Source organism: Colletotrichum destructivum, chromosome 9 (assembly GCF_034447905.1).
Source record: "Colletotrichum destructivum chromosome 9, complete sequence".
In the NCBI taxonomy this organism is placed as follows: Eukaryota; Fungi; Ascomycota; class Sordariomycetes; order Glomerellales; family Glomerellaceae; genus Colletotrichum; species Colletotrichum destructivum.
The window spans coordinates 3,261,976-3,284,157 of NC_085904.1; the positions used below are offsets into that span (position 1 = coordinate 3,261,976).

General features: G+C 55.6%; 5 protein-coding genes across 5 annotated transcripts; 2 read left to right on the plus strand and 3 right to left on the minus strand.

Moving 5' to 3' along the window:
• CDEST_14087 (Putative glycoside hydrolase, family 43, Galactose-binding-like domain superfamily) lies at positions 1–2,043 on the minus strand. Its single transcript, XM_062930243.1, has 4 exons — positions 1,699–2,043; positions 1,171–1,602; positions 880–1,044; positions 1–817 (listed from the first exon to the last, which is right to left on the minus strand). The coding sequence occupies exons 1-4, from the start codon at positions 1,789–1,791 to the stop codon at positions 155–157; spliced, it is 1,353 nt and encodes a 450-aa protein (XP_062786294.1). The 5' UTR covers positions 1,792–2,043; the 3' UTR covers positions 1–154.
• On the minus strand, positions 2,000–5,859 carry CDEST_14088 (Putative peptidase C14, caspase domain, Zinc finger C2H2-type, transcription factor Grauzone). The gene is made up of 3 exons (XM_062930244.1): positions 5,592–5,859; positions 5,148–5,527; positions 2,000–5,087 (listed from the first exon to the last, which is right to left on the minus strand). Exons 1-3 carry the CDS (start codon positions 5,682–5,684, stop codon positions 3,005–3,007), a joined length of 2,556 nt encoding a protein of 851 aa, XP_062786295.1. The 5' UTR covers positions 5,685–5,859; the 3' UTR covers positions 2,000–3,004.
• Positions 5,860–5,989: 130 nt separating this feature from the next.
• On the minus strand, positions 5,990–6,856 carry CDEST_14089 (uncharacterized protein). Its single transcript, XM_062930245.1, has 2 exons — positions 6,680–6,856; positions 5,990–6,617 (listed from the first exon to the last, which is right to left on the minus strand). The coding sequence occupies exon 2, from the start codon at positions 6,487–6,489 to the stop codon at positions 6,226–6,228; it is 264 nt and encodes an 87-aa protein (XP_062786296.1). The 5' UTR covers positions 6,490–6,617; positions 6,680–6,856; the 3' UTR covers positions 5,990–6,225.
• Positions 6,857–10,282: 3,426 nt separating this feature from the next.
• On the plus strand, positions 10,283–13,529 carry CDEST_14090 (Putative patatin-like phospholipase domain, Acyl transferase/acyl hydrolase/lysophospholipase). Its single transcript, XM_062930246.1, has 3 exons — positions 10,283–11,298; positions 11,414–11,969; positions 12,037–13,529. The coding sequence occupies exons 1-3, from the start codon at positions 11,232–11,234 to the stop codon at positions 13,244–13,246; spliced, it is 1,833 nt and encodes a 610-aa protein (XP_062786297.1). The 5' UTR covers positions 10,283–11,231; the 3' UTR covers positions 13,247–13,529.
• A 2,262-nt stretch (positions 13,530–15,791) lies between these two features.
• On the plus strand, positions 15,792–19,072 carry CDEST_14091 (Putative zn(2)Cys(6) fungal-type DNA-binding domain, fungal transcription factor; the record flags this gene model as incomplete). The annotated part of the gene is made up of 5 exons (XM_062930247.1): positions 15,792–15,902; positions 16,076–16,149; positions 16,236–16,840; positions 16,914–17,433; positions 17,857–19,072. 5 exons carry the CDS (start codon positions 15,792–15,794, stop codon positions 19,070–19,072), a joined length of 2,526 nt encoding a protein of 841 aa, XP_062786298.1.
• Between the last annotated feature and the right edge of the window lie 3,110 nt (positions 19,073–22,182).

Sequence of the window (22,182 nt, forward strand, 5' to 3'; positions counted from 1 at the left end):
TATACGCCTGCCTGGCCAAGGCTTTTCTTCACCTCTTATTCTCTCCATATACAAATAAAGATTAACAAGCATTTCTTTCGTGTGTTTGGCTTCTCACATTCCTCCTGCTTGACTGTGTGGGCTGAGAAGAATTGCCCGTCCGACCCTCCTAAACCTAACTCACAGGAACAAAAATCCTATCAATGTCAGCAACCCACGACGTATCACCACTCGCGATCGAGATCGTGTTCGCGGACCCGGCATTCAGGTTGCAAAACACCGAGCTGCTCCCCGGCGTGTTCCCATCCGCGGTTGGCAGGAAGCCGACCGTCTGCGAGACGCCGTTGCACGTCACCGTCCCCCACCTCTGGCTCTTGTCTCCGTTCAGATGCTTCACCCTCACCGTCGTCCTGCCGGAAGCCTGCACGCTCACGCCGGAGAACTCCACTCGGCCGCCCGCCGACCCGCCGACGTACCCGGCGGCCGAGGTCCCGCTGCACCCCGCGCACGCCACCGCCCTTGCGCCGCCCGAGAGCGTCGCGGACTCGCCCTCGTACGACGTCTCGGCGGGTCCCGGGGCCCAGGTGCCCGCACCGACGTTGGGGGTCCAGTTCACGCGGTCTGCAAGGGTGACGGTCGTGCCGGAGATGGTCAGGGGCAGCCAGACGTAGGTGCTCCGCATGAGGTTCGTGCTGACCCAGCGGTCACCCATGTAGATGGCCGTGTCGCCGAGGGGAAGGATGTAGGTGGTCTGGGAGGTGAAGGTCTTGGAGCCGGCGGGCGCGAATATCTTCCAAGCGGACCACGGGCCGGAGAGGGAGGTTGCGTAGGAGTAGACCTGGTAGGTGTCAGATGACAGCCAAAGTAAGGGGGGGGAGGGAGAAAGGTGAGGGGACGTACGTTGTCGTTGGGGTCCCAGCCGGTGAGCTTGCTTCCAAACATAAAGTAGTACCCGTTCTTCTTAAGGATAGCGGGCGACTCAATCTTCTCGCCCCAGAGGTAGACGTTCCGTGTGACGTTCAGGTAGTCCGATGTTAGAGCATCTATGCGGAGTCCGTTGGGCCGCTTGTCACCACCGCCCAGTTAGCGAACGTGTTGTCTCCACGGAATCTCTCTCTCTCTCTCTCTCTCTCTCTCTCTCTCTCTCTTTGTATACATAAGCCATCAGGACAGGTATATCGGGAGACTCACATCCTCGGTCAAGAGATAGGCGGCGCCGTCGTCGTCCTGGAACAGCCCAATGTCCCGACTCTCGAACCCCAGGGGCCTCCAGCTGCCCAGGTAGGTGTATCTCCCGCACACGCTGTCGGACGTGGCCACGCCGATCTTGGCCTCGCCGTAGTTGCTGCTGTCGATGTGCAGGTACATGACGTACTTCCCCGTGCCGCGGTTGTAGATGACCTTCGGCCGCTCGACGACCCTGCCGGGCCCGAGGTCGCCCGCCTCAGGCGTCCGCGAGAGCAGGGCGCCAACGTAGCTCCACTCGACGAGGTTGGTCGAGGCGTAGCAGTTGACGTTCTGGAACGCGGAGCCCTCAGTCTTGTCCTCGCCAATGAGGTAGTACGTCGAGCCGACCTTCGTGACGCCGGCGCCGTGGGCTTGAATGTGGCGGCCCGTGTTCGTCTGGGAGGGGGGGTTGAGTCAGAATGCTGGAGGACTAGCTACTAATCGTGCCTCGAGCTTATGAAATGACGGTCAGGAGAAGGAACTTCAACTCACGGCCGTCCATGTACCGCCGGGGATGATTTGGAGCGTGGCCTGTGTGAAGCCCGCTCCCGCGAGGAGGCAGGCGATGCCTCTGAACAGGCGCATGTTGGCGGATAACAGCGTCCTTCGTGTATAAGTCGACGATGTGAGTGGTTCACAGCTATAAGAGAGAATGAAGAATCTCAAACAAATGCACCTGAGCTGATGAAGCGTACGCTCGCTAGCCGTTTACCTTTCTTCTTTGCACAGCATCGTAAGGACCTGGACCATTTATATATTTCTCCTTGGAAGCTGGACTCGCCGGATCAAAATTACTCGGCACCCTCCGTTCCATCACCAATTATCCATATTATAGGGCCCTCCCCCTCGCTTTCCCCTTTCTGACACCGGGATTCCCATGCCAGTCTCCTATCAAGCTCCTTCTCGTGCCTCGTGACCCGCACGTTAAGCTTTCTTCCAGCCTACTGCAGCATAGCCTAGGACGGCTCAATCGGCCGAGGGGGGTCCATTATTCCTTCAATAGACTGTCGCCATCGGCACTCCGTCCCCGTCCGGACACCCTCAACGGCTCGTTGGCTACATTGAGGGGCGGAAATTGGGATCTTGGTGCGGATGTGCCTGTCGGAATGTTCGTGTCATGTGCCCACCCGAGCTTGAGCGAGGGGCTTAGAAGCGACCAATTTTCCTTTCCCCGCAATTTACTGCAACCTCAAAAGAGCGTCGATGCCAAGTTCAGACTCTCGAACGGCTTTTCGGCATCGGGCATCGGGGCATCTCGCGGGAAGGGGTCGTCCATCGACTGCCATTGTCAGCTAGGCCTTGTGAAGGCTGCTTGGTAGGTATTCGATCATCAAAGGCAGGAACAGGCAGGCGTCTCGTCATGCAAGGACTTCAAGGTGGTCTTTGGATTTTTTTGTCGCGATACTGTTTGCCTTTTGTGTTTTCCAGTCCGTCGTCCATTTTTCTTTCCGAATCGCGCGACCAAACCTGCGTTTCGCGACCTAAGCCAGGCTGGCGCCAGTCTGGCTGCCCAGGTGTTGTTCCGAGCTAGCCAGCAAGAAGCGAACTTTGTCCAAGTGAATGAAAGTCGTTCATGTATCTCATGTCAGTCGTGCCCGATAACTCCTTCCAATCAACAGTGACGCCGTAGTATATAGGTTAACAGAAAAATCAAATCCGCAGCCCCGCACCAGTTCCGCCGTGAGCTGCACCGTCCGTCCTCCACGTTCGCCCTCGCCTTGACCCTTTGTCACAGCACTCCTTTTCGTCCTCTTGCATCTTCCCGACGATAAAAGCCGAGAGCAATGGCACTGATGAACTAGCTATCCACTTCCATCTTGTCCTCAGTGGTATCTGCTTCGACTTCTGCTTCAACTTCTGCTTCGACTCCTGCTTCGACTTCTTGCTTCGGCTCTGGGTACAACACCGAGATAGAATCTCTCCCCTCGCCGCTGACTGCAATGCCGCCGCCGCCAACGCTGCCGGAGACAGGGCCAGGGCCATTGCCGGCACAGAGGCGATATTCGCCATCTCCCTTTCGCTCAATGATACCTTCGTCGAGAGCCCACTTCGCCAACAGTCGATCAACCCCGAGTCGCTGGCCCTCACCTTTCTCCATATGCCTACCAACGTGCTCCGTCCACTCGTCCCAGGATCCAGGACCCTCGAATACACTTTGGCAGTCCAGTTTTGGGCAAGCCGACTTTTGAGGCGGTGACCGGCGCGTGACAAGACATGTCGTTTGCATCTCCTTCACATGCCCCTCCCACTCCACTTGCAATTTGCTGTCCCCCTTGGCAATGGCTTTCTTGATGGCGAACGGCGCGTGCATGCGACGCAGATGCTGGGTGAAGAGATCCTTCCGGTTGAACTCATTTCCCTTGCCTTCAACGGTGCTCTGTGGGCAAGACGAACATCGGTAATACTGCAGACATAGATGTTGAGAGGCAATATGTCGTTTCCATTCGTTCTTCGACCCAAATGTGCTGGTGCAACCCGCGAACGAAAACGCGCATGGGAATGGCCTGGTGTGCGCGGCAGCAATGTGCTTGCGCAACGACGACGAGTCCTTGAAGGGAGCGTGGCTGCATAGCGTGCATCTCGTTTCTTGCTTAGGTGTCGCTTTTTGTAGGGATCGCCGCTGTTTGCTTCTTGCGTTGGGCGTGCTCATGTCGATGGAATGCATCGTGTCATCCGCACCCGATTCGTTCGCGTCATGGGAGGATCCCGTGTCTTCGTGGTTGGTGGGCATCGCACCATCAGGGAGGGTTGTACGTTGCCGTTCTACGGTCGGCGCGGCCTCGTCGCTCAGATGGCGCACATGGCTTAATGCCTTTAGCTGTTCCGCCGCTTCCTGCATCTCGGCCGAATCCTCGACGTCATCTTTGCCGTCCACCGCTGTGGCCGCGACAGCGGCAGCTGCGAACGACACGCCGGAAGGAGTGGTGTCTACGCGGCTGGCCGCCTCAGGGTAGGAGGCGTCTTTGCTGTCCAACGAACGTCGATGCAAAACCGGCGTGCTTGCTGCTAGTTCCCGCGCCTCCAACAAGATTCGACCGTCCTCAACCTCCTTTGCCGTGGCTTTGGGGATGCCCGAGGAACCCTTTAGCTTCTGATACAATTGGATCATGTTATGGGATGTGATGTATCCTAGAAAACAGCAGACCTTGTCGTGCTGTACGACGTTCCAGATGGAGTGAGGCATCGATATCAGAAGCATGGTTGGAGGGCCGAGGAACATTCCCTCGACTTCAATCTTGTCGGCGAGGGGCGGTGTGTTGTGTAGCCAGCTATTGAAGAAGGACATGTCTGGGCTGGCATCCCCGACGAATGTCGTGCACACAAGCACTCTCGCTTCGTCAAAGCGCAGGTCAGTGACCGATTCAGGATCGATGAGCTGGTCCTCCCGCGTTGTCCTTGTCTGGCCGTCCGCATCAGAAGCACCGTTCCGCGGCGACTGCTGTTGAAGTGACCTGGCAGGCAATGGGGCCAAGTTCAGACTTTGCCCCTTGCCGGGCGTGAGAGTGAAACATATGGGAATCTGGGGCGGCGGAGGTGGAGTTTTGCTTGAACCGTTCATGAGCTTGGTTGCCTGGCCGCTTTCCAGTTGCCTCAGCTGTACGACCTCTTCGTGTAACCTCGGTACACTGAAGGGCCTCCCCGCCGTGCTCAGTTTGTGTAGCGCCTCGATCAAGTGGTAGGTGAAGGATTTGCCAGCAGTTTCTCGGGGGGTCTGTTCAGGGCCACACGCTGCAATGGCTTGCTTGGTGCCATGGCTTCCAGAGACGGGTACATCCCGAACCGAACAGGTGTCGAGCAGCAAGAGTATGTCGGACTGGGCATCTTCGAACAAGCAACGTACACCGTCCCACTTAAGCTTTGCAGCATCTTCTCGGGTATTGCTATGAATGAGCGGTCAGAAGGGTTGAGGGGATTGCTCTCAAGGCAGGTCCGCGACTCACCAAGCCCAGTAGAGTTGGTTGTCGGATCCAACGTAACCATGGCCGGCGTAATAGATGATGAGCAAATGGTTGGCCTTGGCTTGGTCGAGAAAGGAAGCCATCTGAACACCAAGCTTGATGCTGGGGTTGGGCACAGTCGGGATGGCCCATCGGTCGGTCCGAAAATTGTATACAGACCGAAGAATGTTTTCCATAGCTGTTAAGTCGGCTTCGACAGAGGTGTCCTCTTCCCACCGTAGGAGGAGAACGGATACATTGTCGTAGGGAGAACGCTCCGTCTGGCGTTGTATCAACATGGCGGCATCTTGCAGGTGCCTCGCGAAGGATTCGAAGTCATGTCGTTCGGCTGGAGGGGCCTCCTGGACCGGATGCTGCTGAGGCTGCAAGATTCATAAGATCAGCTTGAAAATCGAAAAAAATGTTGCGTGCGTCCGGTATGCTCACCAATTCATGGGTGAATGGGGCCGCCTGCGTAGTGCTGGTTGAAGGTTGGCGCGGGAGAAGCTTTCGCCGTTTCGCTGGTTGAGACTCTTCCATCTGCGGGTTTGTGTCAACGAGAAGACAATTTGTGGAATCGCAGTTCGAGATTGAGGTGTGTTGCGGTCATGGAAGCGCCAATGACCGAGGAGGCAGGTAGTCGTACGAGAGTTCCGAGATTGCGACGATGAGGAGATGAAGGGTGGTGAAGAACCGGAGAGAGGCGGCACGGAGGAGAAAGGCGGGAGTGCTGTGAGGCTGCGAGGCTGCGGTTGCCGTCGGGGGGGATTTGGACTCTATTTACCTGAACCGGGCTTTGATTGGACGATAGGATCGCCTGATGGTAGTGTTTTGTGGGCCTAAGCAGAAGAAATGGAGAAGGCGGGAGGGCACCGTGAAGGGTGTCGCGAGGTGGGAAAGAAAGTGGTCCACGCTTTCTCTCACTCTCTCTCTCTCTCTCGCTGTCACTCTCATTCACTGTCTTAGCTTCTCACTCACTCACTCCAACCTTCCTAACTGCATTCGCTCGCCTCGTCATCCATATCCGCCAAGCCAGTTATACAACCCGACTTCTACTGACGTTCTTGATGCAATCATTCTCTCACCTCTCTTCCTCGTCGCTTCTCCGCTCATCCTTTGGACACCCCCCTGCCCTTCCTTCTGATGCAGCTCGCGGCCTTGCCCCTCCTCCGCCTTTACCTCGACCGCCGAGTCCCATACCTTGCCGTTTGGGGCGTCTAGAGCCTGACGACTGGCCGGCCATCATGCAGCCAGCTGCCGTTTTCTCTGTCTCCCACTGGTGCCACATGTACGGCCTTTGTCCAAGCCATGCTGCAAGGCAGCGTCTTTTAGCTCCATTGGGCATGCCTCGGAGATCCAAGGCCACCCAAAGGTATCAGTGGTGTATACATTACTTGCTCTCGACGGTGGATGCACCAGCCAGCATCTATGCGGATAAGACCCGATAGCATTGACTTTGACTTGTTTTTGGGACTGGCCGGCATCCGCCACCTGTCAGTTCAACACGCATCAATAATTTGTCCATGTCCGCCTACATGAAACGAGTGCCCTTCCTGTTCGTGATGTGGTACTGAAGCCGTTCCGGCGTTCAATCATCCTCCTCAGACCGCAAGGGGGGCTGCACATAGGACGTGGCGACACAGTTGGGTAGTGCAGTCTGACGACGAGGCGCTGCCAGGAGATGAGAGGTGAGATAATTCTCTCACTTGTTGACCGACACAGACGGCATAACAATGGCGAGAGACAACACTACTTCTGCTTGGCTGGCTTGACGAGTTATGCTTTCTGCCCGCGTCAGCAAGGCATGTCTGCAGGTTTGCAGTCCCACACCGTCCAATACCGCGGCCTCTCTCTCACTCCATCTCCTCCATCGCTGACCAATTGAGGCTGTACTATGCAGTTTCACTAGCTTCTTCAAGTGCGTCCTCCTTCCTGTCGGTCGCAGCCTCCGAGCCGACGCGTTACGCCAAGTGCATTCATTTTCACGTAATCGTTTGGTGATATGGCTATCAACCGCCGTTGTATCAGGTATTTGTTTATACTGTTGCGGCATTGGGATACAAGGGACATATACGTTTAATTGAAAGCCCAAAGAGCTAGATACCCAAGCGTTCTGGAAGCTCCAGTGGAGCTTGGGGGTTGATGCGAGCGGCTCGGGTGCCCTGACCACTTACCGCTAAAAGACCGACTTCATCTCACCTTATGCCTCAGCCGGAGGCGTTGAGAATTTGGATGAAGGGACCTTCCCGGTAAGCAAAGGGGGGCATAGCTTCAGGAGCTTGGGGACGCACTGGGTGCACACGGCCACGTCTCATGCGTTGTCAGAAGTTGGAACCGAGGGGAAAGATGGCACGCACTGCTTCCTGTCCCGCAGCAAACACTTGTAGCAACAACTTCTGCATTTTGCCGCCTCCGAGCTCAGACGAATTGATATAATAGAGGGCCTATTCCAACTCTCTAGTTGACGACAAATTGCGTTCCTGCTAGTGTTAACAGATGACGCTTGAACCGTGTATCACGATGCAGTGTTATGTCGGACTGCAGATTGCCTCCGCGTGCTCAACTTTCCTCATGGTAAAAATAGAGAAACTCCCGATGGCATCATGGCCCGGATCTGGAGGCGGGTCTCCGGGTAGGGAGGCCGCCAGCGTCTGTCGATCTATCAACTCCGGGCCTTTTTCAACTGTTTCCCACTTTCAGAAGAGATCTGGACACCGGTCCGGCGCACAACGCGCCGGATTCCGAACAATCGACACGGCGGGTTGGTTCCCGAGCGCCACCTAGATAAAGCTTGTGCTCCAGAGGCCTAGTATAATATGTGGCATGTTAGGCTCCATTCACTCATCAATGTTCCTTGCGCAACTATGCTGTATCCGCATCTTCCGGCGCCAAGTCGCTTGTTCGGCCAGCTTCTGAACTCCGGAATGCAGAGAACCGTCTTCTCGAACTTGCTACTCAAAGGTGCCCTGGGACCATGCTTCTGGGATACCCCATGATGCTGAACACGAGCCAAGCGAGTACCAGCCATTGGTGCACCGGGCACGGAGACTCAGCGAGAAGAAGGGAAGAGGGGTGAGAAAGAGGGGAAAGGTTCGCCTCGGTGTGCCGCATAGGCCTTGGACCAGGCTCAACAACTTTTCGGGCACGAACGGATCCGTTGGTACAGCCATTTGACCCAGTAGATGGAACGAATACTCGGTCTTCGAGATCCGCCAGTTCGAATGGATTGCTTACCCTTTGTCAAAAAGGACTACGGGATGATACAAGAAAGTGAAGGCCAAGGGATGTGTCTCTGTCACGCGAGCACTTGTCAGTATCGCCACTGTAACTGAGAGCCGACCAAATAGAGGGCAGTGGGTAGAGTGGTCAGCGACCGTTTGCCACCGAGTTATCGCCCAAGCCTTGCACAGCCACGCGGGATTAGAAAGTTTAGTTTTAAGTACACTACACACTGGCATTGATCTGAGGTCTTGATTGGCTGCGAGCGGCTTTTCTGAACGCTGGAGGTGGGAGCCGGAGCGGCCAAACGGCGCAAGTCGAGCTGAAAGATGGTGGCGTTGCTGACGTGCGGGTGTGGTCACCAGAAGGGGTCTGTCCCCCTGCTTGTCCTGCTGGGCAGGTGAATGACCAGGGCATCGGGTTACCTCCATCTCAGCCTAACGAACGCTGTTTCGTTGATGGCCGTACGACGTAGTAAACGATACAGTTGTCGAAGAAATCACCACAACCGGGAATGTGTTTTGCGAAGCAAGATATGAGCTCCAGAATCAATACACGGGGCCACCGAGGGTTCTGGTCGGAGATGGGTACTCTGGTATTGGGCTGCTGATGTCAGCAACCGGCTGTGCCGCCGCAGTCTTGTCATCACAATACAAGTCGCCGAGGATCTGGTGGGGTATTCTTGTACCTAGGTAGTGTCAGGTAAAGTTGTTTTGAAGTCGGTAGGGTAGGGGCGAGGGCGACGCCCTGGGCGGATGTTTCTCGGCCTCGAGACCCCGGATTTCAAGTGTTTTGAATTTAACCCAGCCGCTGAAAGTATATTTCAAGCTGTATATCATACGCTAGGGCTGCGTCCGAGATCCAAGAGCCGGAGGTTGCGAAGAACCGACGGGATGGGAATCATCCCTATCGAGAGCGGGGCATCTGGCAGAGGTAGTCTCCGTAACACTCGGCTGGCAGGTTCTACGGTCTCGATTGGATTTGGTACCCAACAAGCAGTGCGGTTCTAGTGCAGGTCCCCGGGATCCTCCAGCAAGGAACATAGCCTCAAGGTCGACAAGCTTGCTGCTCTCCGAACTGGCGGAGGGACGGTTTCATAGACCGCGATTGGGCCAAGTCGCGAGGAGGGGGTTTGTGTGGAGTGGGAAACATCTTGCGTCCCTGCGGACCAGTTTCGGGTAAGGTGCTGCGAGATCGCTGACTGCGTCTGACTGTCGAGCTTGTTGACTGCATGCGGGCTGTCAATTTACCTTGCGGCTTGCCTCGGGCTGTCTCTTCCTCTTGTTCTAGCGGCTGACTGTGTGTGGGCAAAACGAAGAGGGCGTCGATGATGTTTCTTTTTGTCTACAGAGGTCTGAATTAGGATGACTCGCCATGTTCGGAGGCCTGTACAGACACAACGTAATGCATCGTGGAAAAGAAAGAAAGAAAGAGAAGGTGAGGAATCTTCTGATGGAAGGTGGCGCAGCCTTGGCAGTTGTGGGAAGTGAAGGTATGTCAGAAGCTGAACTGACTGCATGGTAAGTAATGCAAGTAGCAAGCGGCTGGTAAGGCCTGCGAACAAGGTAGATGCTCGACGACGATGGAGAACAAGCGGCCCGGCCGATGCCATGCGTAGCGGGCAAGGAGGGACGTGCAAAAAAGGGCTCTTTCCAACCAATTCCGATCGTTATCTTCTGGGGTCCGTCCGTGCCTAGCTTAATCTTCATTCGTTGCCTGCCTGTCATTACCTGGGTGTTGTGAGATGGTTGCCTCTCAGGCTATCCCGGGGTAACAAGGTCAGATTGGTCATTCTCTCCCTCCCGATTGCCTACATGGACATACAGATGCATCAATACAGGTATAGTAGAGGTAGATTTAGCCCAAACAAACACCTATCGGTTGATGCCCAGTCACTCCAGGTACATTCTCAAGGTATCCAACATCTTTATTCATCTCATAGATGATCCCGAAGGTCCCGGTCAAAAACTCCGCAGGCACTCTCAATCATAAACTGGTCACCAACCCTTTCTGGCCCTGACCACGCACAACACAACGCAGCGCAGCGCAACATAACAAAACAATTTCTGTCCAGAGCTCCATTCCTCGGCGCCCTCGCTAGAGAGCAGATCTTGTCCCAGTTGGATACCTTTGCCGCTTTCAAACCGCCCCAAAGAAACGAAAGAAGAAGCCGAGCCATTGGGCCTAGTAGAAACGGCGGCCTACCATTCGTGCACATTCGCTTCATCATCCCGGGCGATTTGGCCATTTCTGAATTCGCTGCTGTGGCGTCCTTGCCAACCGCCTGCCAATCCCTCAGGTTCTTCTGGCGCGCATACTATCACACCAACCCCCGTCGCCTCCATCCCCCGTCGCAATCGCTGTCTCTGCCAGCCGTTGCCTTCTATCATTCCTGATTTCGCCTAAACGGCCAGCGCGCAGCATCCGCAAAACGACACACATTCACACACACACTGAGTGGCACTGACGAGTGAGTGAGTTCCTTCTTCCGCAAAGTGGGCAAGTGACAGGGTCAAGGGAAACGGGCCCATCTGAGTGGGCGGCCCAGGGCGCAAGTCGTTTTCTTGCGTCACCCTCCCACTCGTGATCAGACCTTAGATTATGACCAACTGCACTTTGCCTTGCCCGTACATCCTTTTCGCCTTGCCTTGACTACTTACTTACTTGCACACTTGCACTCGCTAGTTTGTTTTTCGCCGACCCTCTGGTTTTTTTTTTTTTTTTTTAATTTTTCTTTTGCATCTTGTTCCCCATCTCCCGAACCGAACCTCTCGGCATAGAAGACGGCGACGACTACAAACTGAAAATCAAGAGTCACTCTGGTGGATCGAAATCAATCTGGCTGACCCACGGGAACTCGCGCCAGTCATGGACCTCAATGGGGTCAAGAGGAGGGACACCACCAAGGGCCCTCCCCTCCGCATTCTGTCGTTAGGTACGTGAGGCCGCCACTTCTTCGGCGAGCTCGACCGCCATCTCGCGCGAATACTATTGCGAAACGGGCACAGCCCGGTGGTGATGATGCATTTTACTAACTTGTTTTGCGACAGATGGCGGAGGAGTTCGCGGTTACTCCATGTTCATCATTCTCCAAGAACTCATGCACCGCACCTTTGTCGAAATCGAGGGTAGGGCTCCGCGCCGAAACGAAATCCCCAGGCCATGCGACCATTTCGATCTCATTGTCGGAACCGGTACCGGCGGCCTCATCGCCTTAATGCTCGGTAGATTGCGCTTGGACTTGGAACAGTGCAAAGAGCTATACGTGAGAATGACGCGCATGGTTTTCGAAACAGACAAGACCATCGCCGGCATCCCCTATCGGTCAACCCTATTCAAAGCCTCCAAGCTCGAGGAGGCCATCAAAGAGGCCGTCAGAGAACATACCGTTTATCAAAAGGAGGGCAATGATGGCACCGAGAACGACATGATGAGCCCCCTTAGCGGCTACAACAACTCAAACCCAAGAAGACATGCCAGCAATGCCAGCACCGTCAGCTTTAGCGCGCGCAGTCCTCAAGCACAGATGACACGACCTGCCTTTAACTCGCGATACGGCGACCCGAATGCGAGACTCTATGATGCTCGGGAGACTCGGACCAAAACGTAAGTAGACGCATCGCAAAAGGATTGGAACAAGGCAGCTAGCTCCCCAAGCTGACAATCTCATAAGCGCCGTCTTAGCTATGTACAGGGGCTCCCGCAAGGGCACTCCTGCCGCTATTCTGCGATCCTACGACTCGAGAAGGGAACCCCCGCCAGAGTTCGACTGCAAGATCTGGCAAGCTGGCCGGGCGACATGTGCGATTGGTCTCGCCTTCAAACCCATTCAGATTGGACAGTCTGTCTTCCACGATGACGGCGGTGGCACCTTTAACCCTGCACCCGAAGCCCTGGACGAGGCTGTGGTGAACGAATGGCCCGGCCGTGAAGTTGGCGTGTTTCTCAGCGTTGGTACGGGTCGACGACCAAGGGGAAGCGACGCGAACTCGCATATGTGGTATGAGGGCTTTTTGGGAGAGTTTGCCGAGGCCCGCCGGAAGCTCATCTCCAAGATTGAGGGCTGTGAGGTGATTCACGAGCAGATGAAGAGGGAACATCTCCTCAAACGGAACGTCAACGTCGAGAACTACTATCGCCTTAACGTGGAGGTTGGCGTCGGCGAGTTTGGTATGAACGAGTGGCATCGTCTAGCCGAGATTAGCACGAGCACGCGGCAATATCTAAGGCGGGAAGTCGAGCAAAGGATGATCCAGGGGGCTTCCGCAAAGATGGCCAAGATCCACAAAGCGAACATCAGGTTTTCCCGCATGCCAGATGTTCCCGAACTTGTCAAGTCCAACTCGGAGACTGTCGAGCCTCTGTCGTTTGCTGTGGAGTTGCCAGGCGACACGCCCACGTCATGGCCGCCGCACAACACACCGCCGAGCCGCCAGTCTTACGAATCCGGTACGGAACATCTGCATATACCTTCGCCGATGAGCCCCTCGCCTAGGAGCTCTGGCGAGCGACTTCAACCATCGCCAGCATCGAGACTTGAGCAACGCCCGCCACCTCTGCCTAAAGATGATGAGATTGACCGACTGGTCGTCACTGCACCGACGCCTTCTCAGTACCGCTACGCAGCCGGTACTGATAAGATTGCGATTATGAGCCCCGATGAGCACCCGCGGTGGCAGAATCAACAATACAGCAACGGTTCTACACAGCAGTCGCAACAACCGCAGCGAATCCCACCGCCGCTGCCCCCCAAGACGCCTTTGCCCGAACACCAGGCAGCTGGCGGTCGTCGCCCCATCGGCTCATCGCCCTTGCCTTACCCTGTGGACGACGAGCCTCCACCAGTGAACATGGCTAGGAAACCGGAATATCGTGGGAGGTGATCAGATTCGAATGGGCTTCTATACTCGGTGTCCACGCAACCAGCCAAGCCGACGCTAAAGTTTGCTTCATGATGGGCGGGGGATCTCGCGAGTCTGAAGACTTGACGAGGCTTCGTCATTGGACAGCGACATGACGACAGGAGTTTCTATTGGGAGGTGTTCTCGGGTTGAATTTCCACAAAGATACCATTCTTGGCACATTTGTTTCATATGGAGATGTGCCGTGGCAGACTTCATTGCTGCCTTAATGAGATAATGACATTTTGCTGCGTCTTGGTATGACATGACTGCCTTATTCCCCTGTGACAGTTCCCGCAGGCTGTGACTTCATCGGTCTGGGGCAATCCCACGGCAGCAAGAACCCGAGAATTCGGTCGGTTAGTGGAGACACTACGTCACGGCGTCATGTCCCTGCTGATCGCGTCCCCCGGCCTTGAGCTTAAATCCCATAGTTCCCCTGGGCTGCCGAAACTCTTTCGTTTCCATGATATTTCCGGCCGTTTGCTTGCTCAACTCTCAACCTGCCCCTTCGATTCTCGATTCATTAATCCGTTAATCTGCCGGACAACATTCTCTTCGGAGCATCCAATGCAAGAAACCCCAGCCGATGACCGCGACCGACTAAGTGCGAATTGGCCAGGGACGAGAGCGTCGTTGAGACATTCGCTCAGCTGGTAACCGTCACATATTAAGGTGCCCCCCATTTCGCAAAAGAAAGCACCAGGGCAGACACCAGGTGCCTCGAGGAGCATGACAATACCTAGAGGCTCTTTTCACCTCACTGGCTCCTCTCCACTTCGTGGTCACGATCGTGTCAGACATCGCAGCGACCACCGAAATGATGTCCCCGATGAGCTGCCCCCCCCTTGGAATGCGACAGTGTATCAATGAACCATGACGTCGAGGACCCCAGACATATGGGGGCCGCTGAAGGCCTTCTATAGGGGCGTTTTACGAAGTCCTATCCCGGTCTTGCTTTTCCCTTCCCAACTAGCTAGGAGACAGGGCTGATGAATTCCGCAGGGGACCGTGGCGCACCAGTCCAGTCTTGTGCTCGAGCCTTTATCATATTGAGTTGTTGTCTTGGCGGCAGATTCTGTTTTCCATCTTCTTGGCCCTTTTTCCCCTTCCGGCCAACGTCAATCGAGTCTTTTGAGGCAAACGACATCGACCAGTTTACAGGGGTCGCGCATTCACGTCTGGATTGTACATGCGCATGTACCTATGGCCTTCCCCGTCTGCTGTTCCGTCGGCCTTGAAGTATTTTTCATTTTCCGCGGAGGGACAGGCTCTTCTTGGGTCTTGCCGTGGTCTCAGCACACCAATATCACACTCGTCATCGTTCACAGATGGGAAACCATGGCTGGTTCTTAGTCTTCATTCCTGGACTTGGGGAACTCAATCGGCACGCGCCGCCGGCGGACCGTTTCAAGCAGCCTAGCTGTGGACTATTGGCTTAGATTCCCACTCAGGATCCATATATCTTGCAACGACAGATCGCGGAATCCAGGATTTCAAGCTCGAATCAGACGGGTCCTTGAACGACAACGGCGCAGGGATGATTACGATTGTCCGGTCTTCTCCTGGGTCGAGAAGGGCTCAACTGCAGCTAGTGACCCCTTAAGCGATGCGGCTTGCGCCACGAGACTTGCACCATTTCGCAGTCCACTTGCGGCTGATGGCGCTATTGCCCAGCCCAGAAGAAGGCTTGGGGGCTGAAACCCACTCATTCATTGAATGGTCATTCATCTGCGTCCTGCCAAGTGCATCGGAGGAAGAGCCCGTCTCCGCGAAGAATCTGTTTCGAAGAGCAGGCATTGGGCCTTTGGCAAACCCACCTGGTCGAGATATACGTTGATGGGTTCACGTCATCGGCATTTCGTACTTCCACCACTCCCCGAATCTTTTTTCTTCAATCAGCAAATGGAGCCCCTAGCCAGCCTACCTTGTTGTATTGTTCATGTCTCGACATCCCTTCGCATAGAACTGTCCGCCTAAAACGACTGGCTCTTGTACGGCTACTCGGCCAACACAAACCAAACACCTAAACCTTGTTCATCAAAAGGTTCGGGCCTAGACACTAGCGACGCAGCTAATGCTGATCACCACAAACCCCGGAGGAAGGAAGCCTGTTTTGTGGCTTTGTGGACGGAGGGGGCTCCCCATCTCCCCTCTCGCCGCTCCTCAGCCTCGGTAGGTGGCCTGGCGCAATTCCACAACGCTAGACCGAACGTGTCGAAATCCGACGACATGCAGCCTCAAAGAAACAAAGCCACCTGGCTGAAAGTTATCCCCTTCTCCTATCGCTTGTTGCCCCGCCTCCCGTTGACACATTTGCAGTTTATCTCCGATTTGCTTATAAGCTCAGCCTTAACAAAACACATCAACCCCCGAAACCAGACTTCTGGATCACACGTCATGCTTGGTGCTGTACCGTCTAGCTGCTGCAGGAAACAGGAACTGCAGGAACGGATGGTCCGAGGACGACGCGGAAGAGCCCCCCCCCCCCCCCCCCCCCCCCCGTTGCCGTTGCCGCTTTGAGATCATGTCCGAAGGGCCGCAGCGCCAGCACCAGTATCAGCGGGCATCTCGCAACATGGTGCGCGCCGAAAGAACGACGACATCATGCGGAGAGTGTCGGAGGAGGAAACAGAAGGCAAGTACATGCCTTCTGTCTTGATGGTCGCCCCCTTTTTGGTCTCAAGTTGAGGACCTTGGTGTCTTTGACACATCGAGTATCCTGGCCGACGTGAAGTCGCTGGGCCGAGTCCTCTACGCGCGAATCTGATAACGCCTCAAGAGCCTTATCGTTTGGCTAACTCGGTACAGTGCGATCAGGAGCAGCCTTGCGGCAACTGCCTCCGTCGGTTCCCCGTGCCGGTATGCGAATATCGCATAGGCAAGTAAGTGTTTTTTCCATTTGATATTGTATATTTTGTCACCCGACTGCTGTTCCAATCCGAACCACGATCTAACTATAATCTTCAAGCCGGATTCCAGGGACATCTACCTTCTTGACGCCAGCACGAGCAGGAGGTCGAGTCCCTTTTCATCCCACTCTCCCAGGAGTAAACTCTCCCTTGCTTCAAGCAGGTCAGTCTCCGGGGACTACGGGACACTCTCCCGTCGGCGGAGCCAATTGGGTCATCTCAGGGAACACAACATCACACTCAAGCCCGGGGACGGATTGCTCGATGGACCCGTCCATCAACGACGCGCCTTGGCTGGTGACTCAGCCTCTCGATGAAAGCAACGACGCGCCAATAGCAGTATCGTCATCATCAGCACCGGCACCGGCGCCATGGTTCCCACTGGCTGATCCGAAGCGCAGCAGTCTGAACTTGGACACGACCCACGCGTCGCAGCAGGTACTCACATACCGTCTCGCGGTGCCGGATCTAGTCTTCGACATCACCGGCGAAGAGGATGATGACGGTGGTCGAGCTCCTGCAGACGACGCGATTCCTCGAAGATGGCATAATGCGCTAGAGCCCAGACTTCAGCATCCAGAACGGCCCGTCGGCGGCGTAGACGAGCAAATCGCGCATCTTCCGGTGGCACAAACCACACTAAACAAGAAACTCCTTCGAATATGTAAGCTGATCACCTTGGTTCATCTAGTTACCTACAGTATAAAGACATACCAAAGCTAACATATACCGGGTAGACATCACAGTTCTCTCCCGCTTCAAGGCTTCTCTCAACGGTGATCCGGAACCCAACAACCCCTTCATCCGCTACTACTCTCCCTTCTGCCTCCAGGACCCCCTCGTCATGAAAATCATTCTCTACACCTCAGCATGCTTTCTCCACGAAACGGGCCATGTCCGAACCACGGCCCTACGAACAATCAAGGGCCACGCCATCCGAATGCTAAACGAGAGCCTGCGGTCCAACGACGTTGGTAGTAGGCGACATCAAAGTCTCCAGAACACCACCGGAACCGCACTCGAGACAACAACCGATGGTGGCGGCGGCGGCAGCATCAGCAGCAGCAACGGGAGATCAGAACACCCCAGCGACGCCGCCATTGCAGGAGTCATTCAGTTGACCGTGGCCGAATGGTATTGGGGCGAGTCGGAAGAGGACCTGCGATACCACCTCAGGGGCTTGCGAGGTATGATCCGGCTACGAGGTGGCTTCAACAAACTCGGTATGAACGGTCTCTTAGCAAAAAACGCTATCATGTACGTAGGTTCAGCCTCCTTTCCCATCGGCGGAAGTTCACATCGCGACTTGGCCACATTGGCTGCGTTTTTCCACCGACAAATTTTCGTTTCTTCTGCCGTCGAGGCTGGCGATCCTTTTGATTCATGCTCTACCCTCTATTTGACTTCCCATATGCTCTATTTTGCTTTCTCCTCTGGATTTTTCTGTCCGGTTTTTTTCCAACATTTCCTTGGCCGCGGAGTATTTCCCGCTCGAAATCCCATGTTTCCATTTGTCCGTCCGACCCTCTTACGTTCGTTTTTGCTCATTTCTCGCCTAAAGCCTTGACTCGTATATGGGTCTCGTTCTATGGGATTACACACGATATGCCCGTCTGGCATTCGTCCGCTCGCCCAGACTTTCCCAAAAAACTGACTCATAGGCTTACTTCGTCTGCACAGTCACGATGTCTCCATATCCCTTGCGCACGAAAAAAGCCCACTGCTACTGACTCTGTCGTCCTCGGACGACAGCCGCGGAGGAGGCGACGGGAGCCAAGAAATTGAGAGTCAAGCACGACGCAGTCAAGGAGGAGTGACGGCAATGCCGGCAACGGCATCAGATCCATGGGGCTTGACAGGATATGACTTTGCCAACCCTATAAAAGACCTGCCCCTTCGCATGGCGCACATGACACCTCTAGTCAGTTATTTACCCTCGTCCTTCGGCCTGCTCCCGTCATTTGTCGACTGTGCCGCAAGCCTCGGCATGCACCCGGCGACAGCCTCAATCCTCGACAATGTAAGGTATCTGTTCAGCGCCGTTGAGGCAATCTACACCACCGCGAGCGAAACGATAACATCGACGAGTACGGCTATCGGAACGACAGCGACATCGACATCGACATCGACATCTACACCAACGCCGGCACAAGCCTCACGAAAGGCGCGACTCACGGGGAAGTACATGCACGAGCACATATCGGGGCTTCATCCTACGATTCCGGGATGCCGACAAGCCTTGTCGCCGGAGGCATCGACCAGGACGAGTCCGCCGTCGAGCAGCAGTAACTACTTTGCGGCCGCTGATGATGGATCCGTACGAAGCGGGAGCATCTCCAGTACAGGCACAACGGGGCGCGGGTCCGTTGGCACGGGCCGGTCGCCATCGGGACCAGCTTCCGACTCGACAACGACGCCCGAATGGCCACAGGCCCACGACGCTAGCGAATCTCCAACAAGTCCCCGACCGATGCAACACCACCATCACCATCACCATAACCAGCAACAACAGCAACTGCAGCAGAAGCCGGATTTCATGCACCAGGTTATCCGGATGACGGCCATCGTCTACACACGTGCCATTGCCACCGGTACCCCATTGAGCGTCGCATGCACGGAATCGGAATTCCTGCAGATCTGGACTACGACGTGGCGGGTGCCCCTGTCGACTTGGAACAGCGCCGTGGGCGTCTTCCACTGGGTCATGCTGGCTATTGCGCCGGCGTGTCACCGCACGCCGCACGCCCGCTTCGTCAAGAACATGACCACGATCAGCACGCTGACACTCGGCGTCGAGAACTGGGCCATCGCCATGAGCGCTGCCAGAGCTGGCATGAGGCTGCAGTACTGGCTCGGCGGTCAAGACGTTGAGGGAGACGTGGACGAAGGGCAATAACAACAGAAGCAACAAGAGGGAGGGCCAGTAGTCAAAGGGCGGTGTTCTGGTCGCGAAGAGCGGTGAGAGGGGTGTGTGGCCGAGCAAACAACCAAATCACTGAAGAGACTCCCTCCACTGTGGATTGGGCTCCATTCTGCAGTGCCATGGGCATCGCTGGACGAGGTGGTCGGTCGGTCTACGGGCACAAATTTTGCTGACCAGCTACGAAAGCCGAAGACAAGGGGAAAAGATTGCGTTCCCGGTTGGGATGTCAAGCAACAAAGTGTTGGCAAAATTTGACAGTATAACGACGACAACGACCACCACGACCACCACGACCACCACCAATTGGCAGTGACGAGGGGATTACGGATATTGCACGTCCAGCATGACGTCCTCGAGCATTTGATACCCTGACCAAGTTGATCTGCAGCCCTCTTCTTCACTGAGAGAGTCATACCGGGATGGCAGTGGTTGACTTGCCACGAGGTGTTGAAGAAGAGAAAGAGAGGCTGCCGGCGGCAACGGCGTAAGTAGCGCAAAGGTTTCGTCCAGGGGCCAGCCTGCTACCGGAAGCTACCACGACCATATGAAGATGATACCGTCTGGAAGGGCTAGAGACCGAACAGGGGACGAAGAAGGGAGGGGCAGGGCAGAGCAAGGGGAGGGGGGGAGAGAAAGTGGAAGAGGGGAGGGGGCGTTGTACTGTGATGCAGGGGACAAGGGATGTGGGATATTTTTTCTCTCTCTCTCCCGTTTTCTTTTGGCATCATGACAACGTTGTGGTTTGGGAAACAGCACCTTGCCGTAACGTCGTCATTTCCCCTCTCCATCAGTGCATCCCTACGACCCGATATCCGAAATTACTCCTTGGGGGAAGCGCTTGCACCTTCCGCTGGTAAGGTTTGAGGAGCAGACGAGGGTTGTCGACTGGCCGTTTTACGAATAGGAAGAGAGAATGGAAAAGAGGGTGGGAATAGAGGGAGAAAGGGAGAGGGGGAGGGTGAGAGGCTGATCCGGGAGGTGGTGGTGTTGATGCGGCCTCGAACTCTAAAGAGTGGCCGACGATGCAACAACCCCCCGTTTCTGTTTTTGTCCTTCTGCCCCCCCCTGTCCTGGCGTATTAGTGTACGATGTACATCGCAGTGTACGAGGTACGGTCCCAGTATCCGTACGCACACTACCTTCCCTACAAGTGGCGATGCGTTGTTATTGTCGTCCCGGCGTGTGGAGCGGGCACCCCCCTCCCAGCGGGCGATTTGTCGTCCTGACATGTCAGGACGATGCGACGCTGTCCACGTTTTTGACGGCAACATGTAACTCACCACGGCGGCCGGGATGGGCAGCGTTCGGGGACTTAGTGAAACGGGCGAGCTTGCTAGGGGGAGGGGAAGGAGAAGAAGGAGAAGGAAAGGGCTGTCGTCCGTTGCCTGCCTGCGACAGCCACGTGGATGTGCCAGACGCTGCAGCGGGGAGAAGAACCCTAAACCGTTTGACGCCGTTTCCTGCAACCGCCCTGCTGGGAGACAACCGCACGCAGCCCTCTGCTAACCTGGGTATACCCGTACCTCTCCGTCCAGAGCCCGGTGCGACGGCGTGATGTTGGCAATGCAGCAGGTCAGATACAGCAACAACGGACGGTAGAACGGTAGGACGGCGGCGGGCAACTTCCAAGGTCCCTCTCCCCGGCCCCCGGTTCCCCCCTTCGCCACCTCTTTTCTTCTCCATGCCTGGCAACCCGTGCGGACGGATGCAGACAGCCAACGTCGGGACGGTGTTGGTAGGTGGAGGCACACGCTCCCAAGAATCCCCTCCCTCCGAGGCCTCGCTCAGCATCCCCCCCCCATCAACGCTCTGTCTCGACACTTTTTCGCCGCAAATCACCGGTTCAGCCTGGAACCGTCCTGTGGGGTTGTTGCTCACCTCGGGGCCTTGCCCTGGCTGCGACTTGTGCATACAATGCATCATCCGACTTCTCTTTCTACAGCCCGCAGTGACGTTGTTATGGAGCTCAAGGTTCGAGGACTCACAGGTGCACGGCGGCGTCGATCCCGAACGTTCACTAGGAACCACCGCTGGGGGAAGGAGGGAGGGGGAGAAAGCCTGTACAAGATCGGGGAGATCCAACAGGATCGCGCGAGCTCTCTTTCAAGGGCAAGGGGGGGGGGGGGGGGGGGGGGGGGGTGGCAGATACAGTAGGACGCAGGTCGGCGAATTCATGACAGAGAAACATGTTGTACAGACGGCTGGAAGTGTCGTCCTGTGTATTGGTGTGTGTGTACATAGGGTACGTGTAAGTATATACATGGTCAAGAGCAGGCAAAAAAGCCGCATGGTATCTATGGGACTGTTCATTGCAACTGCGCAGACCAGCCAGTGGCCACACGCACATAACAGACAACAACGCTTGTACACCAACAGACACGACAACCCGATCTCCCGTACCCGTTCCGGCCTGTTAACCAAGTCCGGGACTTGGGTATGGAACGGGTCGTGGGGTGGTTCCCTTGGCCAAGGTCCGGCCGGTCCCCAGACGGGCGAGGATCCCCGGACAGAGGGATTAAGGTTTGGGGCCACGTTCCACAGCATGTTTCGAACGAAATGCTTTCCCAATCGACGAGGAGGGAACGGACGGACTGGTGGTGTGCTTGCATTCCACGCTGCAAGGAGCTGACGCCTGCTAGGTCCCCGTGTCAGAGTCAAGAACAGATAGACGGAGGGACAGACTCCCTCCTCTGTGGAATTCTGGACTTGATATCTGTACCTTGTGCCAGGGGACATCCTTCATTGCGTGATATCTCGGAAAAGGTAACGATGAGACGGACATTCCACCCTTATTCCTTTTTTTGCGTGGCGCTCATTGAAAAGTGCGGCGGGCGTCGCCTGGTATACCGGGCAAGACGGCAGCAGTGTCTGTCTATTTAGGCTTTGGCTTTCGTCTTGCAGAACTTGTTAGGGGGTCGTGAGAGGAGGGGGGGTGTTTCTTCTTCTTCTTTTCTTCCCCTTTCCTGCCGCAAACGTGAGATCTGAATGACGCTGCCATGCATGCGATGCAGATGACATGTACTCTACATCGTCCCTCCTTCTCCTTCGTTGCAATGCCGTGGCCACCTGCGGACACTTACTAC